General features: G+C 38.7%; 1 protein-coding gene across 6 annotated transcripts; it reads right to left on the bottom strand.

Moving 5' to 3' along the window:
- Window positions 1–418: 418 nt before the first annotated feature.
- Window positions 419–24,872, bottom strand: LOC115061726 (LIM and senescent cell antigen-like-containing domain protein 1). 6 transcript variants are annotated; one of them, XM_029530207.1, is made up of 10 exons: window positions 19,697–19,893; window positions 9,829–9,988; window positions 8,148–8,214; window positions 7,890–8,010; window positions 7,211–7,360; window positions 6,259–6,409; window positions 4,698–4,790; window positions 3,973–4,021; window positions 3,516–3,591; window positions 419–2,153 (listed from the first exon to the last, which is right to left on the bottom strand). In XM_029530207.1, the coding sequence occupies exons 1-10, from the start codon at window positions 19,795–19,797 to the stop codon at window positions 2,039–2,041; spliced, it is 1,083 nt and encodes a 360-aa protein (XP_029386067.1). In that variant the 5' UTR covers window positions 19,798–19,893; the 3' UTR covers window positions 419–2,038. The 6 variants fall into 6 exon arrangements, with proteins under 6 accessions (XP_029386067.1, XP_029386065.1, XP_029386069.1 ...); XM_029530205.1 differs by lacking the exon at window positions 19,697–19,893 and adding an exon at window positions 13,818–14,266; XM_029530209.1 differs by lacking the exon at window positions 19,697–19,893 and adding an exon at window positions 11,189–11,211.
- Between the last annotated feature and the right edge of the window lie 1,500 nt (window positions 24,873–26,372).

The following is a 26,372-nucleotide window of genomic DNA, read 5'->3' as shown; positions in this document are numbered from 1 at the left end:
GTGAAACCAGCTTTTCTCTGGTCTACATTTAAATTGTAGTTTGATGTGTATGTCCTAGGTGAGAGGAAGCTTTCAAAAAATGTGCACAAAGTAAAGACCAGAATACATCACAAATAATTTAATTTTATATGAATGCCCATAGTCTTAAAAACAGCACAATTTCTCCTTAACACACTTGGAACAGAATTTCAGAAGGCGCCTGAGCCTTGGAGAAAGTGCCACGGTTCTTCTGTCTGCATGACGTTTGCGATCAGGGCTCTGTGAAGGCTGTGCTATCTGTTGCTGAAATCCATACTCTTCTTATCTCTAAAGACACTTCTCAATGACTGCAAAAACTTGATTGATAAAGCTCAGTTGATGCCATGTGACACTGTAAAGGTGTCAGAAATTGTAAATAGAAAACACTACTACATGCACGCTGGTTGCATTGAGATACATTTATTTGGATGAACTCAGTAGATATATGAATATATTCTGAAAAGAAAAAGCTTTGCATTCACATCTAGCGCATGCACTTTGGTGTGGTTACATATAGAAATATTGTCTCAACAAGCAATGTGAAGATAAAATATAAGAGCAGAAGTGTCTCATCAGTCACATAAGATATAAAATGCAACCATGTGCTGGACTATTTTTAGTCGAGTTTAAATTCTGCTTCACAACAGCCCAATGGAGAGTTTTACTTCTACATGTTATGTGAGCAATGTTGTGTCTTAGGCAGTTAAAGTCAATAGTTAACGGCAACATAGGCTTTGTAAAGCCATAAAATAGTGGAATGTGTTGTTCTGACAAACTAATATGCAAAAGATAAATGCTTGAGGGAAACAATGTGAAAACAAAAATTATTCTTTCCTAAGAGGGTCTGAGCTCTGAGGAAGTCAGTACACCTCCCTAAGAGGATCACTTTGTCCGGATTACAAGCAAACAGAGACACATGTTCTTACATCTAATGTTACTGCCACATCCGGTCTCTGCACATGCCACAAGAAGTCATGTTGTAGCACACACATAGTAAGCACTTGTTATGCAATAAAACCTGTCACTGTTGGGTCTTCAGTATTTTCTGGCAGCATGTCAGCATAATTGACTTTGCATTTCTCTGAAAGGTGTTTCTGATTCTCTGTCACCTAATCAAAATAAAAAGTGATCATTACTTATGTGATTTATTTTGGGGCGGTAATGCTGCGTTACTTTAGATTGTACAAGCTAACCTATTGAACTAGCAACACTGTGTACATAGATTTTCCATTTCCATAGATTGTTGCACGCATAAAATGCATAGTATTATTAGTTACGAGGCAATCCAACATAATGCAGCGGATGGTTGAGCCCATCACAGCAAATTAATTGATGATGAAAAATACTAAATATATAATGTTATAGAGCTAAACACACACTTATTTGCATAGCATAATAGAAATACATACGTAATACATAAAAAGAATACATATTGGTGGAAAACATGAAATATTAGAGTTCTTATATACACATTCAGTACTGCATTGTCTTTTTTTAATTACTTACTATACAAGGATATCAGTAACAAGACACACAGGAGCCAGATTTTTTTGGCATTAAGATACAGGTTGGCAAAAAAAAGTTAAACATGTGTATTAAGCTTCAAAGTAATCATTTTATCCCAATGTTATTAATAAATACAGATTTTATATATCAAAATTCTCTCTCTCTATATATATATGTGTGTGTGTGTGTGTCTATATTTTACACACACACACATACATTTATGAAGGATATAGTGGTGACATAAAGCATGAAAAATCTATGGTGCAAAATTGGAGCTCAATGGAGCAAAACAGGCTAAAAGATAATGAGATAATGAAATGATGCTCTGTGCTTTGCAGCTGTGACTGAGAGGGAAAACAACGGCATGTTCTGCTGAAATAGCAAACCTAAATTAAAAATAAAAGCAATATAAAACACATAAATTCAATCTTGTACAATTGTCAACTCTGGAAACGTTAATTCTTCCATGTAGACCTCATGAATTTTCCCTCCCTCTTGCAACTTAACTCTGTGTTTACTTCCGTGCAACTGTTTCAGACAGCTTCTTCAGTCTCTTCTTCAGCTCCAGAGGGAATTTCTCATAGCACTTCTTACATACTGGCTTCATGTCAAACTCCACAAACTTGTTCCTGCACAAGAAAGACAAACAATTAGGTGTTGCCACTCCTAGTAAATACTTCTGTGTGTCAATGTAGTCTGATATGGATTCGTATAGATATAAAAACTTGTTCTTTGATTAAAATAACATATTTTGATATGTGCTCTATGAGTTCCAGCTCATTGTTTTGTATAATGAGTGCCATTAATTCTACTAACACTGGCCAGCTCTCTACACCTTCCCCCACAACTTCCTGTGGACGACATTCCCTCCCAAAGCAGATCATTGTAGGCAGGACAGGGGCACGTGTCAGATCCAGTGGGACCTTGGCACTTACACAGCTGCAGCCAGAAAGCTGACGGAAGTGATTAAGGCTTTACCCCTTACACCCAGACAGAATGGGAGACCTGAGAAACAAAGCTTTCCTTTCACCATGGGACTGATATGATTTTCCTGTTTGCATTACCAGCTAGAGTACAAGTCTTAATCCTGCCTAGTGTTTCTGGACAAGAAGAGGCCATATACTAAAATGTTACCAGTGTTGGGCCACTCCAGTCACCTATTTCAGTTCTGTTTTAGAAAGTTTAATTAACTAATACTGATAACGATGAGACAAATGAAAGTGGCTTGGAGTGTGTTTAAAATGTGATGAGATGAAACAGAATAAAAATAAAAGTATAAAGGAAGAAAAGATGACTGACCAAGGGAAAACAGTGGAAATGAGGAGAAAGGAGAAAGAGAGGATCACAGACACATGGGTATCAGTTTCTTCTTCTTCTCTTTTGAATCGTGCTCACGCTTGGCCAGCCGGCGTTTCATGTCATCTGGAAGGCGTTCATAGCAGTGTTTACACACTGGCTTGAGATCCACCTCCACAAACTTATCCCTGACAGAGCAGGGAGGCAGGAGACATGGAGAGGTGTGGAAGAGAAGTTGGAGATGAGGAGGAGAGAGATATTGAGAAGGAAGGAATAGAGGAATTAAAGATTAGAATGAAAAGGGAAAGAGAAAGGATAAAAGAGAGATTAAAGTTGTAAAGACAGCAAAAGAAGGAAAAGTGTCACTAGACAAGCATTTAAGTGGACAAAGAAATTGACTGATAAATTCAGACGAGTGGGGAAGCAACAAGCTCAGAGAAACACAGAGTTAAAAGAAAGAGGAAAGAAACTCAGGAATGGACAGGTTTGAAAAACAGACAGCTAAAAAGAGCAATTAGTGTCAAAGTAGGGTAGTCAGACAAAAACAGAGAAATGGGATATAGCAGAGAGAGCACGACCAATTCACATGAGAATTTTTGACAGTCTTTAAAGCATTGAATTAAAACTTAATAAGTACAAAAAGCAGGCTAAAGTATTCCCACATGTATGTCTCCTCAACTTCCTACATTACTCACTTAAGGGTGAGCTTGGTGTTGCAAGTAGAGCAGGCAAAACAGTTGACACACCAGGCCTTGTTAAGAGCAGACACCACTGAAAAAGAAAAAGAAAGTCTTATGAGACATTGAACCAGGTTACTATCATATGACTGAAGAGACTAAAGTGGTGAATCTAGCTGAATATAGCAAGAGAGACCTTTGTCAAAAAAAGAAAACCAACATACACTACCAATCAAAGGTTTGGAAACACTTTCTTATTGCACAGGAAAGTGTGTCCAAACATTTGACTGGTAGTTTACATAAATCCCCTAAATCAACATAACAGTCCACATCAAGTAATATAAAGGCAGGTGGTAAACAATGCTCTAGTGAACATGAATTTTAGCAGGGCTGCACAATGAGTGATGGATGACTACTCCATCCATAAATCATTTTAGTTTTCAAATATAGATTTTATATAAACAAGTTTCCTCACCATCTCCTTCAATTACACGGTTGCAGTGGTAGCAAACATCTCCAAAAAGCTGATTGTAGCAACAGGGGAGAAGCACAGGGAGTGAGCAGTGATCTTGTGAATTGTGAAATTATGCAACAAAATACTGTAGTCTTAGTCTTCATTATGGTTTTGTTTTTACAAGCCATGCACATAAACCAAGATCACAAGGGCATTCTGAAACCTCATGTGACTTGAACACCTAATGCTGTAAAACCTTCCAACACTGGGTGGAGTCATTACACAGATAGTAGTTGGCTTTCTGCTCCATCACAGTTCAATAATACATTTCACTGCCAAACCTATCTTTTGTTTAATTATTGTGTCAAAACCTAATGTAAACGAAGCCTTGCCCCTTGTAGCTAGTTGATCTTAGTCATTTTCTTTTTGGTATGTTCTTGCCCCCAAACTGTTTTAAATATGCATAAAACATGTCCATGTTTTAATAAAAAGTGAATACGAATGAAATAAATTTAATCCTTAACATCTTCAGAACATTGCTTCATATTTTAGCAGTCCTGGTCAAAGGCAGGTTCTCGTTGTCACTAATCTAGACTTTGCTAAGCTTCTTTTGATGAGTCTTGGCCTATAAATAGAGCTAAGAGATAAGAGATTACACATGGGTCAAACATAGCAACATGTTTTAACTTCTATTTTTAGTATTGTTATTTTTCAACATACATATTCTTAATACAGTGGAGTGTTACCTGGTTGTAATGCGTTTCGCAGTAGGCCAGGCCCTTGCGTTCGTAGTGACGGTGTCCAAGGAAGGGTTTCTCACACTTAGCACACACAAAATGCTGAAAACAAACCCATAGCCAAGTGCACTTGGTTAGCAATGTCATCACTCAGTATATTATCCCATTCACACAATGTCACAGGCCACAGTATCGTCTGGTTTTGGCATTATCAGGTCAGACTACAATCAGATCAGCCAACAACCATATTGGTCCAGATGCCTTGGTACTGCATCCAAATTGAATGCAATAGAGAGGCTGGACAGAATAACAACCTTCAGAGGGCACAATAGTCCTCCAAACAGACAGGAGGCAGTAAAAGTAAGGTGTCACAGCTGGTGCCTGGTGATGGTTTCTATGATCACAAATAACAAGATGGATTACAGAAGCCATACCAAGGGAAATAGTTGTGATAGAGAGTGTTGCAAGCCATTTTTTTGTCCAAATATTTAATATTTGGACAAGACCTCCCTCTGAGTCTTACCCTTATTGGGTATGAAAAGCTGATACCTGTGTACCGAGGACTGATAAATTAATAATTTGTCAGATTGACACTTATTTTCGGGATTGAGATATTTCTCACGTTTCCCTGACACTGCTTCTTTTTTCTCAATTCATAAACCCAAATACGTAATAAGGAACCAAGTTGAGTATGAATATGAGAAGTTTATGTCTGAAACAGTCAGGTACCATAGCAAGACATCATGCTCTGATGGACAGATGGAGATTTTTTATTTTTTTTTTAAAAAGACCACTTGAAGTTATATATTAGTATAATCCTCATATCAAGGCTGGAAGATTCTAGCTAGACAGGGAGACATGAGACACGGGGCAGCAGTTAGCAACAATATTATGCTTAATTCCCTCACCATGTCAAAGTGTCACTATCAATCATCATGTCCAACTTGCTCATAAAATGGGTGACCCCGAAATGGGCGCTCACATACAGTGCACACATGATGCTATATGTAGATCAGGAAAAACCAGAAAATGGGAAAGTGTATAGGGGAAGATAAAGATACAGAAGATGGTCGAATGGTACATGAAAAGAAACTGATAAAGAGACAAATAATGATTCTGTGATTCTCACCAATCAGAGCTGAAAAGCACTGAAACAAACTGTGATTATGCTGGCAAACGTGTGAGTCAAAGATATGGCACATGAAATATCACTCAGAGGAATGGAATGAATAGAAAAAACAAATGGATAGATATAAGACCATAGACGCATACAGAGTGAGCAGCTATTTCAGCTACTTAACTCTGAATTATTTCAAATTATTGGAAATATTGGGAACCAGTGGAGACAACGTCATTATATCAGACTTTTCTGTTCTCATATACTGAAAAGAACAGTATATATCACCTAAAACGTAACAGCATCTAAAAGTGGTCTCAAAATACACAACAAATATCTCTAAATCTATTGATCTGAATGACAGTGTGAAACCAATGTAGACATATAAATAAAATCTACTTGACTCAAAATAACTGGAGCTGTTTCCAAAAGGTTGACAGTTTAACATTGTACCTCCACATGCCACTGCTTGCCCATGGCATTGACCACACGGCCCTCAATGGGTCTTCTACAGGCCCCACAGATAGGGACCCCCATCTTGTCATGGCAGGGCAGACAGTAGAGTTCCCCCTTCAGCTCCCTGGCATCAGCAGTCAGCTCCTTACTGCAGAAACAGAAAGAGGCCTCTTTACTTTTTTCCCATTCACTGATTAAAACTCCAAACAAGCATTTATTAATGCATTTGGAGCATTCAAATTAATAATTTTGATGACAAATTTACAGAGAAACACATGACAAATTTTCTCCACAACACTTACATGACACACTCCCCATCATTCTGGGGGAGCTGTGGAGGTGATCATGATCCAAGTAATGTCCACACCATTTTCAGATAACATATTCAAAAGTGTGTGTAAATACGTGGGTGTGTGGGGGTGAATGCTTGTGTGTGTGAGGGTGTGACAGAACTGAAGTAATGGCACTGGGGAGAACATGCAAACCCGCACAAAAAGGCCCCAGGCACGTTAATTAAACCAAGGCCATCCTGCTGTTGTGCTTTACTTTGTGTTTATATATATATAAAAAAAAAAAAATTGCATAAGTGGAACATATTCCAATATTTAATATGATTGAATATTGGCCTAATGCTAATTTAACGTAAGTATGCATTGTCGATACGCCTACAGTCTGCTTTTGTTGGATCTGTGTAAATTTTTTATGATAATTGTATTAGAGGATGAGGGTTGCAATAATGTTATAATCACAGTTCATCTGTTAAATCTCAACATATTCATCACAATGGGGCCATTGTGGGAAAATTGGAAATGGAAAATTTAACTGCAAATATAGCCCAGCATGGACTAAAAAGCTCTGTCTGCAATTGTGAGCAAGTCTTTTTTTCCTGTGAAATTATTTGTGAGACTGACGATGCAGACCAGAATCGTGTGGTTGTGTGCATGTTTACCCGCAGTTGTTGCAGTTGAAGTGATCAGGGTGGTAGGGGTCATTCTTGAACAGCAGAGGCTGCTCGTCAATGATCGCGTGACACTTCTGACAGATGTATTTGCCAAGCCCCCGAGCTTTCTCTCTGTTGTGACATGGACGACACAAATGCCTGGTGGAATAGAGAAGAATATAGAAAGGCAGAGGGATACTTGATCAGACATTTTATTTATTCCCTAAATTGAATCGATGAATGATTGATTTCCACAAATGTATAGCCTCTGGCCTGTTCTTCCAAGGATCCTTTCATTTGTACAGCAATCAATTTGTTCTGTGTGATACAACTAATCCAGATTCAGCAGTAGCAGTGGATATAATCCAACATCTTCACACTCTGGATTCAACAGCCTCTATAACCTGAACCAAGATCAGAAATCGAAACCAAACACATGACCAGTTTTCTCAATGACCCTAACACATTTTAGAGTATACAACAGCAAACTGCAATTTTCTTATCTCATACCACTGGATTTCGCTTCAGCTGACACAATTTCTGATGCAACAGAGCTGAGCAAGTTCATGAAGAGGGAAGTGCAGAGAAGTCATGGAAACATCATTTCCAGACGAAACAACCTTGTGCAAGACAATAACAAGATGATTGGACAGATGTCATTGGTGAAATAACAGTGGTTGGGACTGACCTTCCAGCATTCTTCACAAAGCCAACATCGGCTAGCACAGCCTGGCAGATATCACAGCAGAAACAGTCCGGATGCCAACTGTTGTTCATGGCCTTGATCACACGGCCAATGATGAACTCACCTGAGAGAAGACCAACAGATTTATAGGAAACCTGATCACAAAAGAACATCTAGATCCCCGTATGACTCTGTACAGGTAGGAGTAGGAAAACAAAAGCGTTCATGACGGCATTCATTTGCTTTTACTGCTATACTTACCACACTGGTGGCAGCAGGGAGCAAACAGCATTTGGAAGTCATGTTCACAGTATTTCCTTCCTTCAAACTATAAAGACAAAAATCAGTGTGCACAGTTAATTAAAGTGCACAGTGGTAGAACACAATAGCAACCATATTATTACACAGTAAAATCCTGAGAAGCAGATTCCAACCTTTTCTAATATTATGAGTCAAAATTATGCATTGTGTTGAGACACAAAAAAAAACAAACAAACAAAAAAAAAAAACAGCGAGCTAGGTTCAGTGTTTTAAGAAATAAATCTCGAAACTGAACTTTTATCAATAATCTTTTGGAGGAGAAAATAAAAACCTGGATGACTGCATGGGAGTGGATGATCTTTATTTCTGTATGTTTGAATGTGCAGCACAAACTGTGGGTTTAGATGGCCAAATCATGTGTTTCAAATCAGAAGTGCCCCTGTGGAAACATAGATATGTATTGTATATATATATGTATTATATAAACACTCTGGTATTCCAGGCAGCCATCTGGGCTCAATGAACTCACAAGTTGTTCTCCAAGAGCATTGGAGCATTTCTAATTTCTTCTTCAGCAGGGGATTGTGTACAGTGCTTGGTGTGATTTTAATTATATAATTCTTCTCTTTATTCTCTTAAAATGTTGCTGAAATAACCCATTTATTATCATTATAATGGAGGTGATTTCACACTGCAGTATTTTTCAAAAGTCTTACAAACTTACAATTAATGTTCTGATGTTCAAAGAAAGACAAACTGACAAGAAGCATGCCCATTATTTTGAGACTATATCCTGGAAGAGAAAAAAGATTTTGCTTTTAAAAGAAAAAATAGAGGAAGGAAAGAATGTCCCCCACCTTTAAAATGGTTTTTAACGCTATTATCTGATGTTTTTTTTGTTTTGTTTTGTTTTTTTTGGTAAGGGTGTGACAGATAAGTGTTTCCCATCTACTTTAAATCTACAGTTAGCAACATTGCCAACAGATGTCAATCTATTCAACTGACTGTTGTTTATTTGTATTAGAGGAATAGGGAATGTGAAATTAGCCTCATATCCTTTGGCTTGTTGTTTATATTGATCTGAGCAGTGGAGACAGTCTCTCTTTGATTAACTGACCAACATAAAAAGCATCAGGTTCTATGGAGCTTGGCAAGAAACATCTGGCCTTGTGTCAAGCCTGGTGAGCAAACAGCTTACTGGAAAGAAGCTTCTAATGACTCAATACTACATTTAAGTTGTGCTCACCTTTCTTTTAAATATACCAACCGGGGGAATCTATTTAAATTCTTTGTATCAGAGATTTCCACTAACAGTCTTCTACTTAATATTGATTCTACTACAAGTAAAATGAGAAAACAGAGAAAAGTTAACAACTCTTTGTATGTATTTTAAGATGAAAACACAAGAGAAACCATACTGGAGGTAGTTTTTCAGACAATCTTCTGTGTTCCAATATATAAATATTTGTCTTTGCACACAAGCTTTAATGTGAATTCTGTAGCGTTTCCCTTGGTGTGTCAAGACTAATCAAGGCAATCCAAACTATTTGCAGTCCCATGTTTATTGTAACTCGTTGTCCTTTGGGACATGCATCAACCTGTCAATAAAAACATCATACATCTTTCATTGGATTATGAAATTTACACTGAGATTGCAGGATGAAATAATATGAAATATTACCTCATAGAAGAGTCCCTCTGGGAACTGTTGGAAACACTGAGCGCACACAAAGCACTGCTCATGGTAAAGTTCCCCATTACTGTTCACAATCTTCTCTGCCGGAGCAAAGCCGCTCTTGCAGCGCTCACACATGGCATTGGCCAGAGCATTGGCCATGTTGCTAAAAAAACAAACAAACAAACAAACAAAAAAAAACTCCCATCATAATCAGGATCAAAGTGTACTTGCTCCATATAAATTAATATAAAAACAGGCTTTATTAGATCTTCAAGTCAATTAATCCTAAATAGATAATTGGAAAACAGGTCATGTCAGTTAAACAATGGCAGCATTTTAACATTTACTATACATATTTCTTATTTCTTAAAAATAGCTGGATAATATATTGAGTAAAAGTAGAAAGAAGAGGACAGTGGGGAAAATGTGTTGTAGGAGGTGATCAGCCTAGACCCACCCACACAGAATTAGTTCCAACTGTATTTTGGCTCTACTCATTACTTATCAGGGCGCGGGCATCAGGAAGCTGGGAAACCTGTGTTGTCTTTCGAGAGAAATGCTGAGGTTACTGGTCTTCTGCACTGAACTCAGTAAAAGTCTTTTCTGTAAGTGAGGTGAATACATGCACAGATGTGGGCCATTTATCATATAGCATCTCAACAGGGCAGGACCTCGGGTGAACATTTCTTTATATTGGAGATACTGTTACCAGAGGATGCAGAACAGATGTGGCCACACCTGAAAACCTGTCATGGTGATTCATGAAAAGGTATTCACTTATGCTCTTTTTACACTCACTATCACAGTTGCTATCTAAACACAAAATGATGATCTCTGCCTTTCACCTTTCACAGGAGTCCTTGATAGACACAATCTAGATCTGGAGTCCTCAACCCTGGTCCTGAAGTGCTACTACTATTTTCCCTAATGCAACACGTCTGATTGAATCTGGTGTTTTTTTGGCTTCATTCTAGATCTGACTTTTTATGCAACTGTTCACATTATCATTTAAACATGGACTCAAATGTGAACTGATCATGGCCTCGATGTAACTGTATATGCAGAAGAAAAAGATCGGATCTAGGCCACATGTGCAGGGGTGGGAATGCCTCCAAGACCAGGGTTGAGGACCCCTGTCATACCTCTCCAACACTACTTCTACTGCAGACTTAATCTTAAAATCAACCTTGAACTAATTTCATGATGATCCTCTCATAAGGAATGCTCAAAACAAAACTCCAAAAAGAACAACAGAACCTACAACAGAAGCCAAATAGCCACAAAGAGAAGGAGGCATTTTCAGGCCCTGACATCATGAATCCAGTGGCAGAAAAGAGAAGGAGGGGGAGCGATAAATAAGGGCACACCTGGCATACCTGAGAGCTAGAGGAGGAGAAACTAACAAAAGGACTCAGGGCACATAGAAAATCAGAGTGAAAAGTGAGACTTGCTGTGTAAAGATGAAGCTTGTATTGAAGTCAACAGACAATTACCTTTGGAAAAAACCTTTACCACATTCTGTATAAAACTGCAACAAACGTATGAGTCATTGGTAAATAGCCTGAATCTGATGTGCATTATAACATCATTACTTAATACCTCAGGACAACTGAAAGCAAATGGGATTAAAATGCAGACAGAGATGTTGAGTGGGACCATCCTGGATTCTCTGCTTTGTTTAAAAGGTCAGAATACCTCAGTGTATCCAGGCAACGCACAGACACACACGCAACACACACAAGGATGTAAGATTTTTATGGAGTGATGCCATCTGTTTATATTAACTTGGGATATGAACAAGGATTCCAAAAGCTCCCTGACAAAGTGCTCACTGTCTCTCATTTTTTGAGCTTCAGTCTAACATTTTAAGGATGCCAATTTAATTTCTACCACATCTGCTCTACAAACAAGGGTAAATGATGTAGCCTGAAACAAGACATAGAGTAATCCTGGAATACAGGAATAAGCATAGCTTCCATCTGGGTCCAATCCTCACAAACTTTGATCTACATACGCTGTCTGATATCACATACACGGACAGCCCTGCCCTGTCCAAAAGGATTTGTGGTAGGAAGTGAGAAATCCTTCAGGCATTTCCACCCTCCTATCTGCCTCTTGCAATCTACATGAGTTAGAGACAAGCCTATTAGCAGTCGTAGAAGTGAAAAAACAAAACAAAACAATCCTGTGCAGTGGGTAAGTCTTCCAATCCTTGTTGCTGTTGCTCACTCTTGAAAAGAGCAGACAGAAGGAAACAGTGCAGGCAGACCAGAGGGGACATTAGACATTGTGGAGAGAGATAGATCTGTGGGAACTACGCATAGAGGTGGGTGCCACACTGAGATGACTCCGAAGAAATCATATGGAGTGAAGAACCTCACAGTAACAGCTAAAGACTTAAAATAATAAGACAACCAACAACAACAAAAACAGTTTAATTCCAGTGGTTATAAATATCTGTTCATTTACATCTGTTAAAATTATACTCCTGTATCTCTAATTTCAAGTATGGAGATATTGTACAATGTCACTTAAAACTAACGCTTACAAAAATTTAATTCAGTTTGTGAAAATAACAGGTAACCAGGAAAACAAAAGAAGTCGGCCATGAGTGTGGCACATTTCTCTGCAGATGACTTTTCTTTCACATTGTTAAACTGAGCACACTGGACTGTGACTATAAATGGAGTCCTTCCGCATACATGGGGAGAGATGCAGATTGTCACTTTTAAATATTTGTGAATATATATTTAGAATATAGAAATCTCTTGTGCCTCTCCTCTATGCCATCCTCAGTGTTTATATACCTTACGCAGTCAATGCTCAATAGCAATGAGGCTCTAATCTCGACAGTAACTCCACAGTTCTTGTCTACAGCTTGGACACTCCGTGTTGCCAGAATTGATAGTATTGATTAATTTAGAGTAGGTTCTACATATAACACCTGCCAAAGCCATTTTTAGTTAAACTTAGTGGGGAGTGTGTTATTATTACCAGAAATCGTAAAGTCAAATTTCCACAGACATTGGGGCTTTAATTTCTCCATATCTGACAGGATTCTGAGATCAGGTCTGATTATTTATTCACTAATGGCAGCTGTGAGCTTGTTTATCCAAACTCAGCTCTGACTGCTTAACTCTAGCATGGACTTTTGTTTCTACCTTACGATGATCCTGAGGCAGATACCTTCACAATGTCCACTCAAGAACCTGTGGGTGACCCTACATCCATGTTTTCCCAAAGGCTGTGATACAGCATGTATATTTAGCCTTCCTGTCCTTCATGCACACATACTTGGGATGCCAGTTGTCATATTCCACTTTGCATAAGAGCTCACCCATTGGTGCAGAAATAGCCTGAGTGCTCCCAGTTTCTTTAAAAACATGACACCTAAAGAAACTTGGGCAAATCAAACTGGCTGGGAAAAGTGTTATACTATCTCAATTTCACATTCCCTCACACCTCAGTAAGCTTAGTGTGTCTCACGTGGCTAAAACACTGTAGGAACAGACCAAATAGCTTAACACAAAGACAAAGACACACACACGCGTGCCTCCACTATAATGTGCAATTGTTCTGGTTCTTCTTAATCTGTAATGGTAATTCAATGATGTGAAAATACATCACAGCTGTTACAGCACCGAGCCTGATAATTAGGCTACAGGTCATATCCTGGTGCGTAACAGACATCAGGAATACAGACTCAGGATGATGGTGATTACAGGAGAGTGACAGATAAAGGCATACAAATGTAACTAGCTAAATCTATAGCTGGTTGAGCTAGAGCTCTATTAAAGAGGAATGATGCTAGTTTCAGAAATTGCTGTATAAAATATTCTCATGCCAGACTGATATGAATTCTTCGGTGAAACATGTCATTTATATAGTAAATGCACTTCAGTATGCTCAGTATCAGATTTTATTTAAAAAATATACGTGCTATCATCATCAATTTTTATTTAGGTGAACAACTAATAACACTATGTACTTACAAGCGAGCGTAAAAGTCACAAAACTCCTTATAGACTTTGACATCGCTCTTCCTCCTCTGGGACTTAGACACTGGGACCTCAGCCTCTCCCCCTTCCCCACCCTGAAGCCTCTGCTGGTAACCGTTCATCTCACCATGATGAAAATGGTCCAAGACTTCCCTGTCCTCAGGAATGGAAGGTGGTAGAGCACGACCGTTCATCTCCTGACTCATCTACAACACTAGTACAACACTTCAACACAATTCTGTGTAAAAATCCAGTAACCACTTGGATTCAACTAACTGCTAACTGCTGAGATGCAAGTCCTTGATGCTGTTGCAGTGGCAGATTCCAGTAATGAGAAGGAGACTCCAATATGCAGTGGGAGGTGTAATCCACACAGCAAGAGGGAAACAGATCCACCGATCAGACTGTGCTGGGAGTACTCTCCTCTCTCTCCTCAGACACAAACACACACCCTCTTTCACAGACACACTCCCACTTTCCCTCATTCCCACATCAACTCTTTTTTTTTTTTTCTGTCTCTCACACACACATACCCACTTCGTCTCCCCTCCTGTCACACTTGCCAGCTATTCTTGGGAAGGTACTGAAATTAAAGAGCCCAACCTGATGTCTGTCCAGACAGAGGTCACTGTGCTATCACACACACGTGCGCACGCACGCACGCACACACACGCGCAAACCTTTTCTGTATCTATAAATCTTCTGCGTCCCAAGCATCTACAGTTTTTGGCTATCTGTACCAGTGCTGTAAATCTGCACTAACTGTGTTTGCTTGTTAAAGAGCTGGAAGGGTCAGTAATCTGGAAGACACAATGTGGTTCCATCTCCAATTGTGCAAAGTGGGAGTTTCACCCTGAAGCCAATATAAAAGGGAAATGAACAAATGAGAATTTTCAGCTTATTTCATTGTATGTTTGACAATGTGAGATAAACAGTATAGAGTAAGCAATCCAGAGGCAGTGTGTTTAGATGAAAACACAGAGGCTAAAATTGCAGCTACATCCCAATATGTCATCCTCCTGCTATGAAGGCAATGCTGTTTGCTTAATTTTATTTATACTGTAACTGACACTTGGACAAAAAACACCTGAATCTAATTTAATGCAGACTACTTATTTCAGATGGATGCATACTACTCTTGTTTCACCATCTAACAACAGGAAATCGTCATCTTCCATGGTCACTCTAGTGTACCTATGTACTTAGCAGAGCAACAACACAGCCAAAGAGTTTGGCATGTAACGAACTAACAATTGCCACATTGACTTTAAATGCCACAGTGAGCACATACTGTCCAGCTGGTTGGAAACTTTGCACACTCATATTTATGTTGACTGTTTCCAAATACACATTAACCCCCCTACTGATAAACAATGCCATGATTATTTATGGACTGCCTATTTTAGACAGTAAAGGAACCCTAGAAGATTCAAACTGAGCACATAATGGAAAAAGAGAATGAGTCTTTTCCAAATGAGTCAACAGAACAGCTTAAATATCACTAACCTTAGAAATCCAATAGTGGGCTAAGACTTGGCATTCCTGTAAACCTGAATCTGTGTCTCCTCTGGGTAAGAGATTGCTCTTCATTTGGTTACACTCAAATGGCATCTCAAATTAATGACCACTTCCCAAACCATCTAAAGCCAGATCTGGAAACACACTCAAGTGAAACAAATATGTTTGACACCATGTTTATGCTGCATGACTTCAATTAATACATGAATCCATAGAGGTAAAACTACTATGAAAAAGCCCTGTGTGTGTGTGTGTGTGTGTGTGTGTGTGTGTGTGTGTGTGTGTGTGTGTGTGTGTGTGTCAGCAAAAACATGTCTCCAAGACCTGAAGTAAAACAGTCTTCTACATTACTCCATCATTCTACAAATAGACAGCCAGTGGAGCCTCAGCTCCAAACTAGGTGCTGGCAGCTGCTGTTTTGTGTCTGTGTGTGTGTGTGTGTTTGTGTGTGTGTTTCTGTGGAAGAGAGTTTGTATACATTGTGGGGGCCAAATCTTCCTCCTCGCAAAGGAGGCAACTTGCACAAAACATCTATAGTCGTTTATTCACGTATTTCATTTAAACCTTCAAGTTTGATAACACCTTGTCAGTTGTTTGTTTGATTCCTTCTTGACTATTAGAAACGAACATTTCTGCTTCACAAGTAGTGGTCTTCTATTGTGTGGTATATTTAGTAAAGCAAAGCAACAGAAAGAGTATCAGCCGGTCAACCTCAAGTTCCTAACTTTTAAACACAATTTTAACTATCTAGGACAGACTTGTTTTTCACGGACCAACATTTCATTGTCTCCATATCAAAGTCACATGCTGTGTGGGGGAGTCTCAACCAGTGTTGAGTGACTGGGGTACAATGGCAGAGGGTGAGTACTCAACAGGAAACATGACTTTCCTCTTGATTCCAGTCTTTGCCATGTTGCAAAGCGTTCCACCCTAAAACGAGGGCACATGAACAGTGCAGCTCTCTGGTGCCAAACTCAAATTTGGTTTAGTTTCCAGTTAACACTGCAGTTAAACTTATGTCTACAGGTCAAATTCAGAGCCAGTAATCAGGTTCTAGATGAACATCAACATAAAGGTTGAAATATGACTGATAATATGATAAAATGGTAAAAATATTGACTTGGTACTGGCTAAAATCAGGTTAAAACTTGTTTTACTTGTAGTTTTTGTGGGTTTTGGAGACTGAGATTTAAGATTATAATTTAGGTGCAGTGGTGCAACTTAGTTATAATATATACTCAGACATGATTGAGTTTAGTGACATAAATCAGACTACACAAAATGATGCCCTTATCAGATATTGTGTGGTCTAATCCCAAAGTTACATTGTAGCTAGGACATGATTAAACTGAGAGGGAGAAAGAGAACCTGTGCGCTGATATGAATGCCAACCTGTGCTTAAAAATGCCTACAGAAACTGTCAGCAGTCAACAACTTGTCTCTGGTGTGTTCCCACTGTAGGATAGGATGTTTAGACTTCCTAAATAAAAAGATGTAGGAAATATGCTGTTAGAATGAACAGCTTTCAGAGTTACAGCCATTTATTTTCCAAAGAAGATATTTAAATACATAAATTCTTGCAGTTAGCCTCAGTACTCAGTGAATAACATTTTCCTTCTGAGAAGATATTTCTGTGTAATTTCTTATTAAATCTCAAATAATCCATAAGTGGAAATAAGCATGAATGAACCTTTGCACCCTTGACATGAAAAAATTCTATAAATTCCATTAAATGATGAAGTTTACTAAAGATTCACTATCATAAAAGGGACAGTCCTACTGTAAACAATGGTTAAGATTGCAGATTGCAACATAGATTCAAACACTGACTAATCTCCTGAACACAGTCAATGTGCTGCTAATGGTCAAGTGTAATTTATTCTGTTGATGACCCTGGAAAAGGTTAAATTCTTAATTCCTCTCTTATACCACAGCTGATGACTTAATGTGGCTTAGCCAGTCTGATAAGAAGGCTCTATAAGGAAAAGCACATTGACGGGACATATTTTGAAATGCCTTTAACTTTTGAACTCAAACAATTTGGAGACCTCTACTTGGGCTTTGGGAAATTGTGATAGGCAATTTGTGCGATTTTTTTATGATAAATTCACTGGAAAATAAAGCGTCATTCCAAATTCAAAGTCTGTGAAAAGAAATATATTCTAACATTTGTTACTGTAAACTAAATGGAAGTGTGAAATGTGTCTGTAGATTACATTCAAAAAGGTTTAGAACCTAGAACAGCCTTTACTCTATCAGCTGACACACATACTCAGGCCAAAGAGTCAAATCAAACACACCTCTGCTCACAAACCCACATACACTGTGTCAACAGCAGCCATGGCAACACAGACTTGAGGACTCCTTGGGCACAACCATTTTTTCCTTTGCTACTGAGTCCATGTACATGAACCCAAGCACGCAAAAATGTGCACATACACATACCCATACTTTGTAATACACAGTGATTCAGCGACTGAGCATAATTCATGACTAACATTTCCTTTGTTTTTTACGTTTTGTTCCAGACACCTATTTTGACCCGAAGTCAAACTTAACTGACGACGTATTGTCCACATTTTTTCATTTCAAGTTTTCATTACTCTAAATCACGAATCATTTTACCTGTTCAATATTTTCATGGCAAAAACTGAATCATTACATTCACAAATGTATAGAAAACCCTTAATGTATCCCTACAATATTGCAATTTGAATAATTTATTTTGATATGTTGCAAAGCTGCATTTCTTCTAATTTCTTCTAAACCTATAGTGTGTTGTCACTTTCAGATACCTTGCAGACATTGGTCTGTTTTAATTCCAAGCCACAATACTTTTCATTTCAGGCAAATTAAACATAGCATGTTTGGGCTGAATACTACTTTTAGTATTTCTGATAAAAACATTATTCAGACATACACTTTATAACTCTCCTGTGTGGCAAGAATGCTTTTTTTTTTTGCCTTTTAATTGCTTTGATTCGTGCTGTCTTGTGACTTTCCAGGTGGTTATAATGTGTGAACTTTTACCTGGAAATGCCACACTGATGACAAAACACACACTGCTATCATCCCTGCTCACCAACATGGATAAGGGGAAATATTGACACACAAATTGATCTTGCTTTGGTGCAAATCTTCAAAACAAAAAAAAATTGGGCAAATAAATTTGAATTCTCCTTTTCAGGCCCACAATCATGGGTTACTTTAGTGTGATTTATTTGTACTATTGTTGGTCTATGAAAGATTTTTTTCAATGTGAAATCTTTTGTTCCTCACTTACATGCTTTCTTCTGCCAGTTTACAATAAATTATGTGCCTCAGTATGGCACTGACTTATTGGTCTAACTGATCAATGAATGCTTAAATTTAACAGAGAATCTGCCAACTCATTCAGCTAAAATCTGAATTTTTACCAAGCATGTACAGTTAATAGCAGTATCAATCAGACTTGTGATTTTAATAGCATGTCTTCTCCAGCACAACTCTTTTATCCGTTAGACTGCGATCTTTGCATTTGATGGTGAGATTGAGGGAGGATACAACAAAATGAAGTGTTTTTGATTTGAAGGGGAACAATGCTAACAGGAGAACTCCCCCTTTCTGTCCACATTCCTCACATTACTACATTCCACACACACACAAAGAGACAAAGAAGAGACCCAATACTGATGCAAACATATTGTGGGATGAATATTACATAAGCTTTCACACTCAGTACATGTAGCTGCTGGTCAAACAACTTAGAGGAATTCACCTATAGCTGCAATAGTTGCTGATCAAATACTCCACCACATCTCACCTTATCTATCCTTGTCAGTATCCAACACACATTAAGGGCTTTTCTTCAATGGTTATTAACATACCTCTTTGGTTCATTATATTATACAAGACAGTGTTGATCGCTATCAGATAATGAAAACTGAACTGAAGCCATCTAAAGGTAACAAAACCAACCCAAGAGACCAAAAATTATCATTATCATAAATTATCATCAGGGGTATAATATGGCAATTCAACAAAAATGTTTGTATGCCTGCTTTAGACAGGGAAGCTAGACACTCTGACAGGTACAAAAAAACTGGCAAGACCAGTATGCATATTTTTTCATTCTAGATAATTCCGTGTTCCACCATAAACCATTTAAATGACGCAAGATGCTAAAGAAAACTGAAACAGGGTTGATTTTTGCAATACTTAAGGACCATTTTCTTGTAATGTACAAAAAAAAGTAAAAAGCTGTACCAATTAGGACTTAAAATTTAATGTGATTAAAACGCCATTTGACAAACATTTTCTTTGCAGTCACATAAATAGTTTGACGCAAGATCAAAGCTTCTCAGAGGCAGACTCACCTGAAGCTATCCCTAGCCAGACTTCCATAGCTGTCTGGTCTTTCCTGTCTCCGTCTGTACAAGTTTGAGTTTGACAACTCTTTCAGCCTCAGAGAGTTCATCGCCTCTTTGCCTCACTCCTGCTCTCACCCTCCCTTCCTTCCTTCCTAACCCTTGTCTGGTTCCAACAGTCCAAAGAAGTTGTGTCAGTGTTTGATTCAAATATCAATCTGCTCTGGTCTCTAAAACACACCTCCGGGGCTCACACCCTTGAGGAAGGTCATATACAGAGGTGTGGTCTCACAGCCTGCACACCTATCAGCTGCTTCTTGCTCCTCCTCCCCCTCCTGCAGCAGGTAGAGGGGAAATGCCTCCAAAGAAACGGGAAAGAGAAAAGACTGGGATTGCCCTTTTCTTGTCTTTGCAGCTTTTGGATTTCTTCTGTTAAATATAAAGTGAAAATAAAGAAACTGATGAGAGATATATTTTTGCATCTCACACACAGATATTACACACACTGCACACAATGGACAAGCTGTTAGTACAGACAAGTCATTATGTAGCATATAGTTGCATCAGTCATTCAACAAACTTGAGGTCAGCATCAAAACCTGACAGATATTTGAAAAACATAATTGCAAAATCGACACTTTAGATTTGAATGCTACTTTGTTGTATCAACCAGAATATACATGGGTACTGTTAGCAGTTTGTTTGTTTGATTTGTGCTCCTCTATTGTGAATTGTGAGATGATTTTCCAGCTGCAACAACAAACTATTGAGAGAGGATGAAATGCCAATTTATGAATAATTCATCAAAACAATGAGTGGGGGGAAAAGGCTCCTCTCCAACAAAACAACAACAACAACAAAAACAGTTGAAGCACAGTTCAGACACAACTAACAGTTGCCTCTCAGGCACAATTACAAACACCGAGCAGTGACATCCCTAAACCAGGGACAAAATTTGCCAGAGGATGTTGCACCAAACAAGCAAAGTCAACAAGAGCCAAAGAGGAAACAGACCTAAGTGGAGATCAGGTTGTATCATTGTACAACAGAACATGCCAAATGTGGTCTGGTATGAGACATATGAGACAGTATGAGACATTCCTGACAGGCATAGCCTCTGTTAGACTGAACCGAACAAATCAACCAAATAAAACTCACTGTGAGAAAATAATCAAGTTCTCATCGAGTGATGTACTCTAATCTTCTGAATTTCACTAGTAGGTGACCTTCTTTAGGTTCAAAATCATACCATTCAGTCAATATCCATACCTGCCATTATAGACATTATCTGTCTGATGGTGTTAAAAGGTTTGGTAACTGAAACCCCATCTCCCCTTGGTAGGTAGAGACGATTGCACCAAGTAGGTTCATTCTCAGCAGCTTGTCTTAACCTGCTCAGCATTCCTCATGGGTTTGACGAACGCACACACACAAACAGAAACCTAGAATGTGAAGGTTGAACTTCAAGCTTCGTATCCCGAAACAGCCGCAACAGGGTCACAACAGTACAAGCATGTCTGAGTATGCCATCACATTCATGATGTGATGATTCACAGATTTAGTTCCACTGCAGTCATCATACCTGTCTTAGTTTGCATAACTTGTAGTTCTGTCAGTTTGGGATTTGTGGTTTTATTTCAATTTGTCATACATTTTAAACGTAAATGAGTTTATCAATGGGTTATTCTAAGAAGCATCATCAAATCTAATCAGCCAAACATCTTAAAGTGTCTTAAAGATGATGGTGATGTTGCAATGACAGTGGGATTTAAAATCTCATACATTGTTTGGGATCAATAGTTTTGTTGTAAATGAAATGTGCTGAGAGATGTCTTTTTCTCTCTCTCACACACACACCGCCTCTGGAGCCCCATGGGGTCCGCTAACAACGTCTCTACCAAATATGCACACTGCCACTGTGTGGGACTGCTAGTACTACAGCTCCTCAATCAGCTGGCAGCACCCTTTCAAAACTGTAATGAGTGGAACACCTGTGATATGTTTACTTGACTGAAAAGAATTTTACTGGACAAATGAAATCTGTCCATTTCAAACCTGTTTTGGTGTTGTAACTTGAATTATTCATATATTCTTTATATTTACTGCAATATTTTACACTATGTCTGTCTAGCAATGATCCTACTTTCCAAGAGAAATAGAAATAAATGGGAAATCTTGCCTCACACACACACGCGCACGAGAATGTGTACAAACAAGTACAGATACAAAATGGTACAAATGATAAGCCACTGTTCGAAAATGTGTGCAATAAAACCTCATAAATAGAGATGACTTCCTAGGTGATACACTTGTAGGAATTGCACAATACAACATTCATTGCTACACTGATATATTGCATTGCATATACGGTTTGCATTTCAAACATAAGGCAAGTAGTGGAGCTTAGCAGCTAATGCTACGACAATTGTAACAATAAAATAGGTACAAAGAAAAATATATCTTACCAAAATCTATGTCAGACTGTATTGTGGGTGTTCAGTTGTTGCTAGATTCCCCTTGCTGCCACTGCAAACACTCCTACTGCTGTTATCTTACCCTGTATGGCCACATCACTTCCTATTTAGTGTGGTGTGTTTGTGTGTGTGTGTGTGTGTGTGTGTGTGTCTTCAGTGTATTGGTGGTTGAGGGGTGCAGTTACCAAGTACTTATTAATGGAAACATTTTGGGTGAGGGGTACAATCTAAAGTCACTTTTCATGAAGCTGATGTGGCCCTCAACCTCCTTGAATGTACGTCTCTTTACTCACACACACTGTACCATGGAGGAACTGCTTTAAGAGGACCGTTGAATATCCTGTTGTTCATTACTTCCTTCTGCATCAGCCAGGCAGTTATCTGTCAGGGGTATCCTGAACACATACTACTTACTATTGAGATAAACTTCCTAAAACTTATTTTTCACACAGACAAGCAACAAGAGGAAACACAAACAAGAGAAAATTCACTGCTGCGATAACTGCAGCAAATACCACTTTAGTAAATGCTCATTACAACTATATAAACTACAAAACTATCTCAAGATGCTCACCTACTAGTGAGCTCTGAAAATATGACATATGAAAAAATAGACTTTTTTATTTATTTTTTTATAAATCATGTGATTAGTCTGATTAATCTGCTTGGATTTGGTGTAAACTAGGTCTGCCAGCTAGATGATCATACCCATCTTGACTTGAGTTATCATGCAGTAGCACCACCTGCTGTCATGGGAGGTGTATTACTCAGAACATTTTGGAAAAAGTTGGGATATGGTTTCTTTACATGCCCGTGTCCATTGTCCGTGTCCGTGCAAAACTAAATTCCTTTACTAAGAGTGTATTGTATTTGTAAACCGTATTGTGTATGTTAGTGAACAGTGTATACATTGCATAGCATGGCCTTATTCATCATGAAGAAAATTAGCAATTCTGTCACTGCTTTTCCACTGTAAGAGCCTCATTTCTTTCTCTTCCATTCATTTGTTGCTTTAAGCAAATGTTGATAACTCTACTATTAACAGCAGCATGGGAATAACACTGCTTTACTTTATTTGCTTTTGTAAAGAAAGTGCTAGGCTTTTCCTTTGCATCCAAAGCTGTAAACTCATGGAACATCCAAATTATGCACCTAAACTGTACTAAGTTAAACTACAGTAGAGACTTGCTGCACCTCATTGGAAAAGGATGTGTTTGTTTACAATAACAAAAAAATCACACTCCCTCACACCACATACATGGACTTAGCACACACAGTTCAAATCATGCATCACACAAGTTCACTGCTCTTCCAAACAAGGACAAACCCATGCTCCAGACTGAGACATTCTTCTAACTCTAGTTGTATCAACACAGTGTGGGATCCGATAAAAGTCTGATGCATAGGGAATGCAGCAATGCCCTCTATTTGCTTGAAGTGTCCAGCAGGCTTTATAAAAGCCAGATTCATCCCGGCTCATAAATAACACTCTGGTGCACACAGCAGCATTCGCACTAGTGGAAATAAATATCGCCATGAATAGCAGTCTCGAGGGAATGGAGGCTCAGGAAGTGGTTTGGAAAGCAATAACTACTGTCCAGTGAGTTTGTGTGGACATTCCTGTGCAGGGAGGAGGTTAATCTGCAGAAAAGGGAGAAACATCCTCTTTCCTTCTATGAAATGTCTTTCTCACAGTTTTTTTGTGAATCAATCATTCCTAGTCTAGGATGACACAAACATATCAAGTTATTTATAAAGCCAATTTGGCTTTTTAAAATAAAAAATAAAAAAACAAAACATAAACTAAATTAAAATGGAGTAGGGAATCCCTCAAGACTTAAGCATGGACATATATATGGTTTCATGTTTGGTCTCGGATTAGCGATTTTATAAATTGCTCCATCACAGGGTAGCAGGATTTCCCAGGCAGCCCTGGGCACAGTGAAATTAGCTTCTACTCTTTATAATATTGGTGCAAAGCTGTCAGCACGTTGGTTTCAAGTGAAACTCAAACATGAGGTGGATGTTTGCAATCAGATGGAGTTCCTGCTGCAGCACAGCTTGATTTGTGAAAAGAACTGATTATTAGTCAGGTAAGAACAGCACCTCCGCTTCCACGTCGATTCACGTCCAAAGACCTTTGGTGCCATAATCAATCGCTTTCTGGCTTTAATTTAACTTCCCTCCCTTCCGCAGCAGCACAGCAGGGGGAGCTAGCTAAGAGCTAAAGTGACAGGGCACAGATTCCAGCCAGAGAAGTGTTAGTTTGTCACTGCTGTGAGATAACTTTCAACTTTAAAAGCTATTTCTTCGCCAGCAAAACGCACTTTGTTATATGATATATACCAAGAGCAAGTGGGCTGTTTTTGGTTTTTTTAGGCTTTATTGTCATTAAATGACTTTTCCCAGCGCATAAGAGAAATGAGCGAAATGGGCAATCGTTTTTTTCCGCCTTCCTAAGAAAGACTGCCAACTTCCCAACTTTTCCGGCAAATATCACACTTTTAGATGTCTGACTTACCCGTTCGTCATTTCAGTAATGCCGAGCATCGCTCCGCTGCGTCCCGGACCACACCGCCGAGTCGTGCCGTCAGCCTGAGCCGCCCAGATGTGGCTGAGTCCGGGATGGAGTGAAGTTGGAGCGGAATGGCGCTGACAGGCCTCGTCTCTGTCCTCCACCTGGCAACACACACCGCACTTCCGCCTGCCCCCTTCAAAATAAAGCCCCTGTACTGAGCCCTCTCCGTTAAACCTTCATTTTCGCCATCCTTTTCATTTACTTCTCTAGTCCAAATCAAATGTAATGGAAATCTCAAGAGTGTCGTGGAATCTTTTTAAGTTTTCATTTATAAAGTCGCGTAACAAACACTCAGATCCTGCTGGAACAACTTGTGTTTTTTCGTGAAACACTTCAATCCCTATAAAATTTGATTTAATTTGAATGCCAACATTTAGTATACTGTGCTGGACTGACACTGATGACATGTGGAGGAAGAGAGGGGGATGACACAGATCATAGAAACTCTCTAATATAATACTAATGAAAGGAAAACACCTTAAAAAAGCTATAATAAGGTATTTATGAGAAACGTCTTAGTGTCAGTAAGAACAAATGTTCAAGTGATCAGTAACTGAGATATAAAAGTACAAAACCAGAATGCCTCGATGTGTGAAGAAGACAACTCATTTTTTCATTCAACTCTTTCACTTTACAGCAATCCAGGGTGGTCAAGTCACACCAAGACTTCTCTGGGCTAAAAAACCTTTCATTTGTTTGAAACTACATGGATTAAAATATAATAGAGAGACTGAGACTGACTGAGTGTACAGTCGGAGATGTCCTATCACCAATTTCACATGGGTCCCCTGGGGTCCATGGGAAAAATATTTTGTTTTGTAAAAAATAACATAACAGGTCCAGGAATATTCATTGAAGGCCAAGAAACATTAAATGTTAATATAAATATTTATATTAAATATAAAATAACTCTCCCCAAAAGTTACATGTGATTCTACCTCAAGACTTTTCCCACAGAGGAAATTTTGACATACAACAGTAAGAATCAGATATAAATAATAAATAGCATTGCCCTAAAACTGGTACTATTACCTGCTGGATCATTGTCATACTTGTTGGCACACCTACATAGACCAGAGACATATTGTTATTAGATTCTGGCCTGGGAAAAACACCCTTTTTTAATACTCGTTTTTTTCAACACCTACAGACAAATCTGCGCTTTTATTTTTAAAAGCATCGGATCTGGCTGCTGTATCTCGGGCAGCGTTTCTCTCTACTTTGTCCCAGCTTCTGAAACTGGAGAGTCACAATTTAGATTTTCCAGCCGTAAAAAGGAGACCCGCCCTGAGAATCCCGACCAAAATGTGTGTTTGAAGTAACACAATAAACGTGTGCTACGATGCTGAGCCCCCCACTGCAGCTCCTGCCCTCTCTGTTGTCTCAGGTGGTTTAGACCTGAAACATCAGCTCTGGATATAAGTCCTGGAAAGTTTTCATTCTGCAAACTACACACAAGTTCAACATGGCGGGTGGAAGAAACCTGACCCAGACAGAGAACAGCGAGATTTTCTAAAAACAAATGAATCAATCAATCCAGAAATAAAACAGCAATAACAATAATGGTGATGTAATATTTTTTCAAATATCGACGAGTTTTTATAGACACTTGGTAGAAAAATGTCTCACAATG

The sequence above is a fragment of the Echeneis naucrates genome, chromosome 21 (genome assembly GCF_900963305.1).
Source record: "Echeneis naucrates chromosome 21, fEcheNa1.1, whole genome shotgun sequence".
Classification (NCBI taxonomy): Eukaryota; Metazoa; Chordata; class Actinopteri; order Carangiformes; family Echeneidae; genus Echeneis; species Echeneis naucrates.
Note: the sequence above shows the minus strand (reverse complement) of the source record. Positions and strands in the feature narration are given on the sequence as shown.

Bases quoted from the DNA above. Each gene is read 5' to 3' on its own strand.
- LOC115061726 (XM_029530204.1), bottom strand. From the start codon at position 14,029: ATGAGTCAGGAGATGAACGGTCGTGCTCTACCACCTTCCATTCCTGAG. The intron at 9,989-13,817 runs GTAAGTACATAG...TTGTTTTTTTAG, and splicing joins TGTGACTTTTACGCTCGCTT to CAACATGGCCAATGCTCTGG. The intron at 3,592-3,972 runs GTGAGGAAACTT...TTTCTTTTTCAG, and splicing joins CCGTGTAATTGAAGGAGATG to TGGTGTCTGCTCTTAACAAG.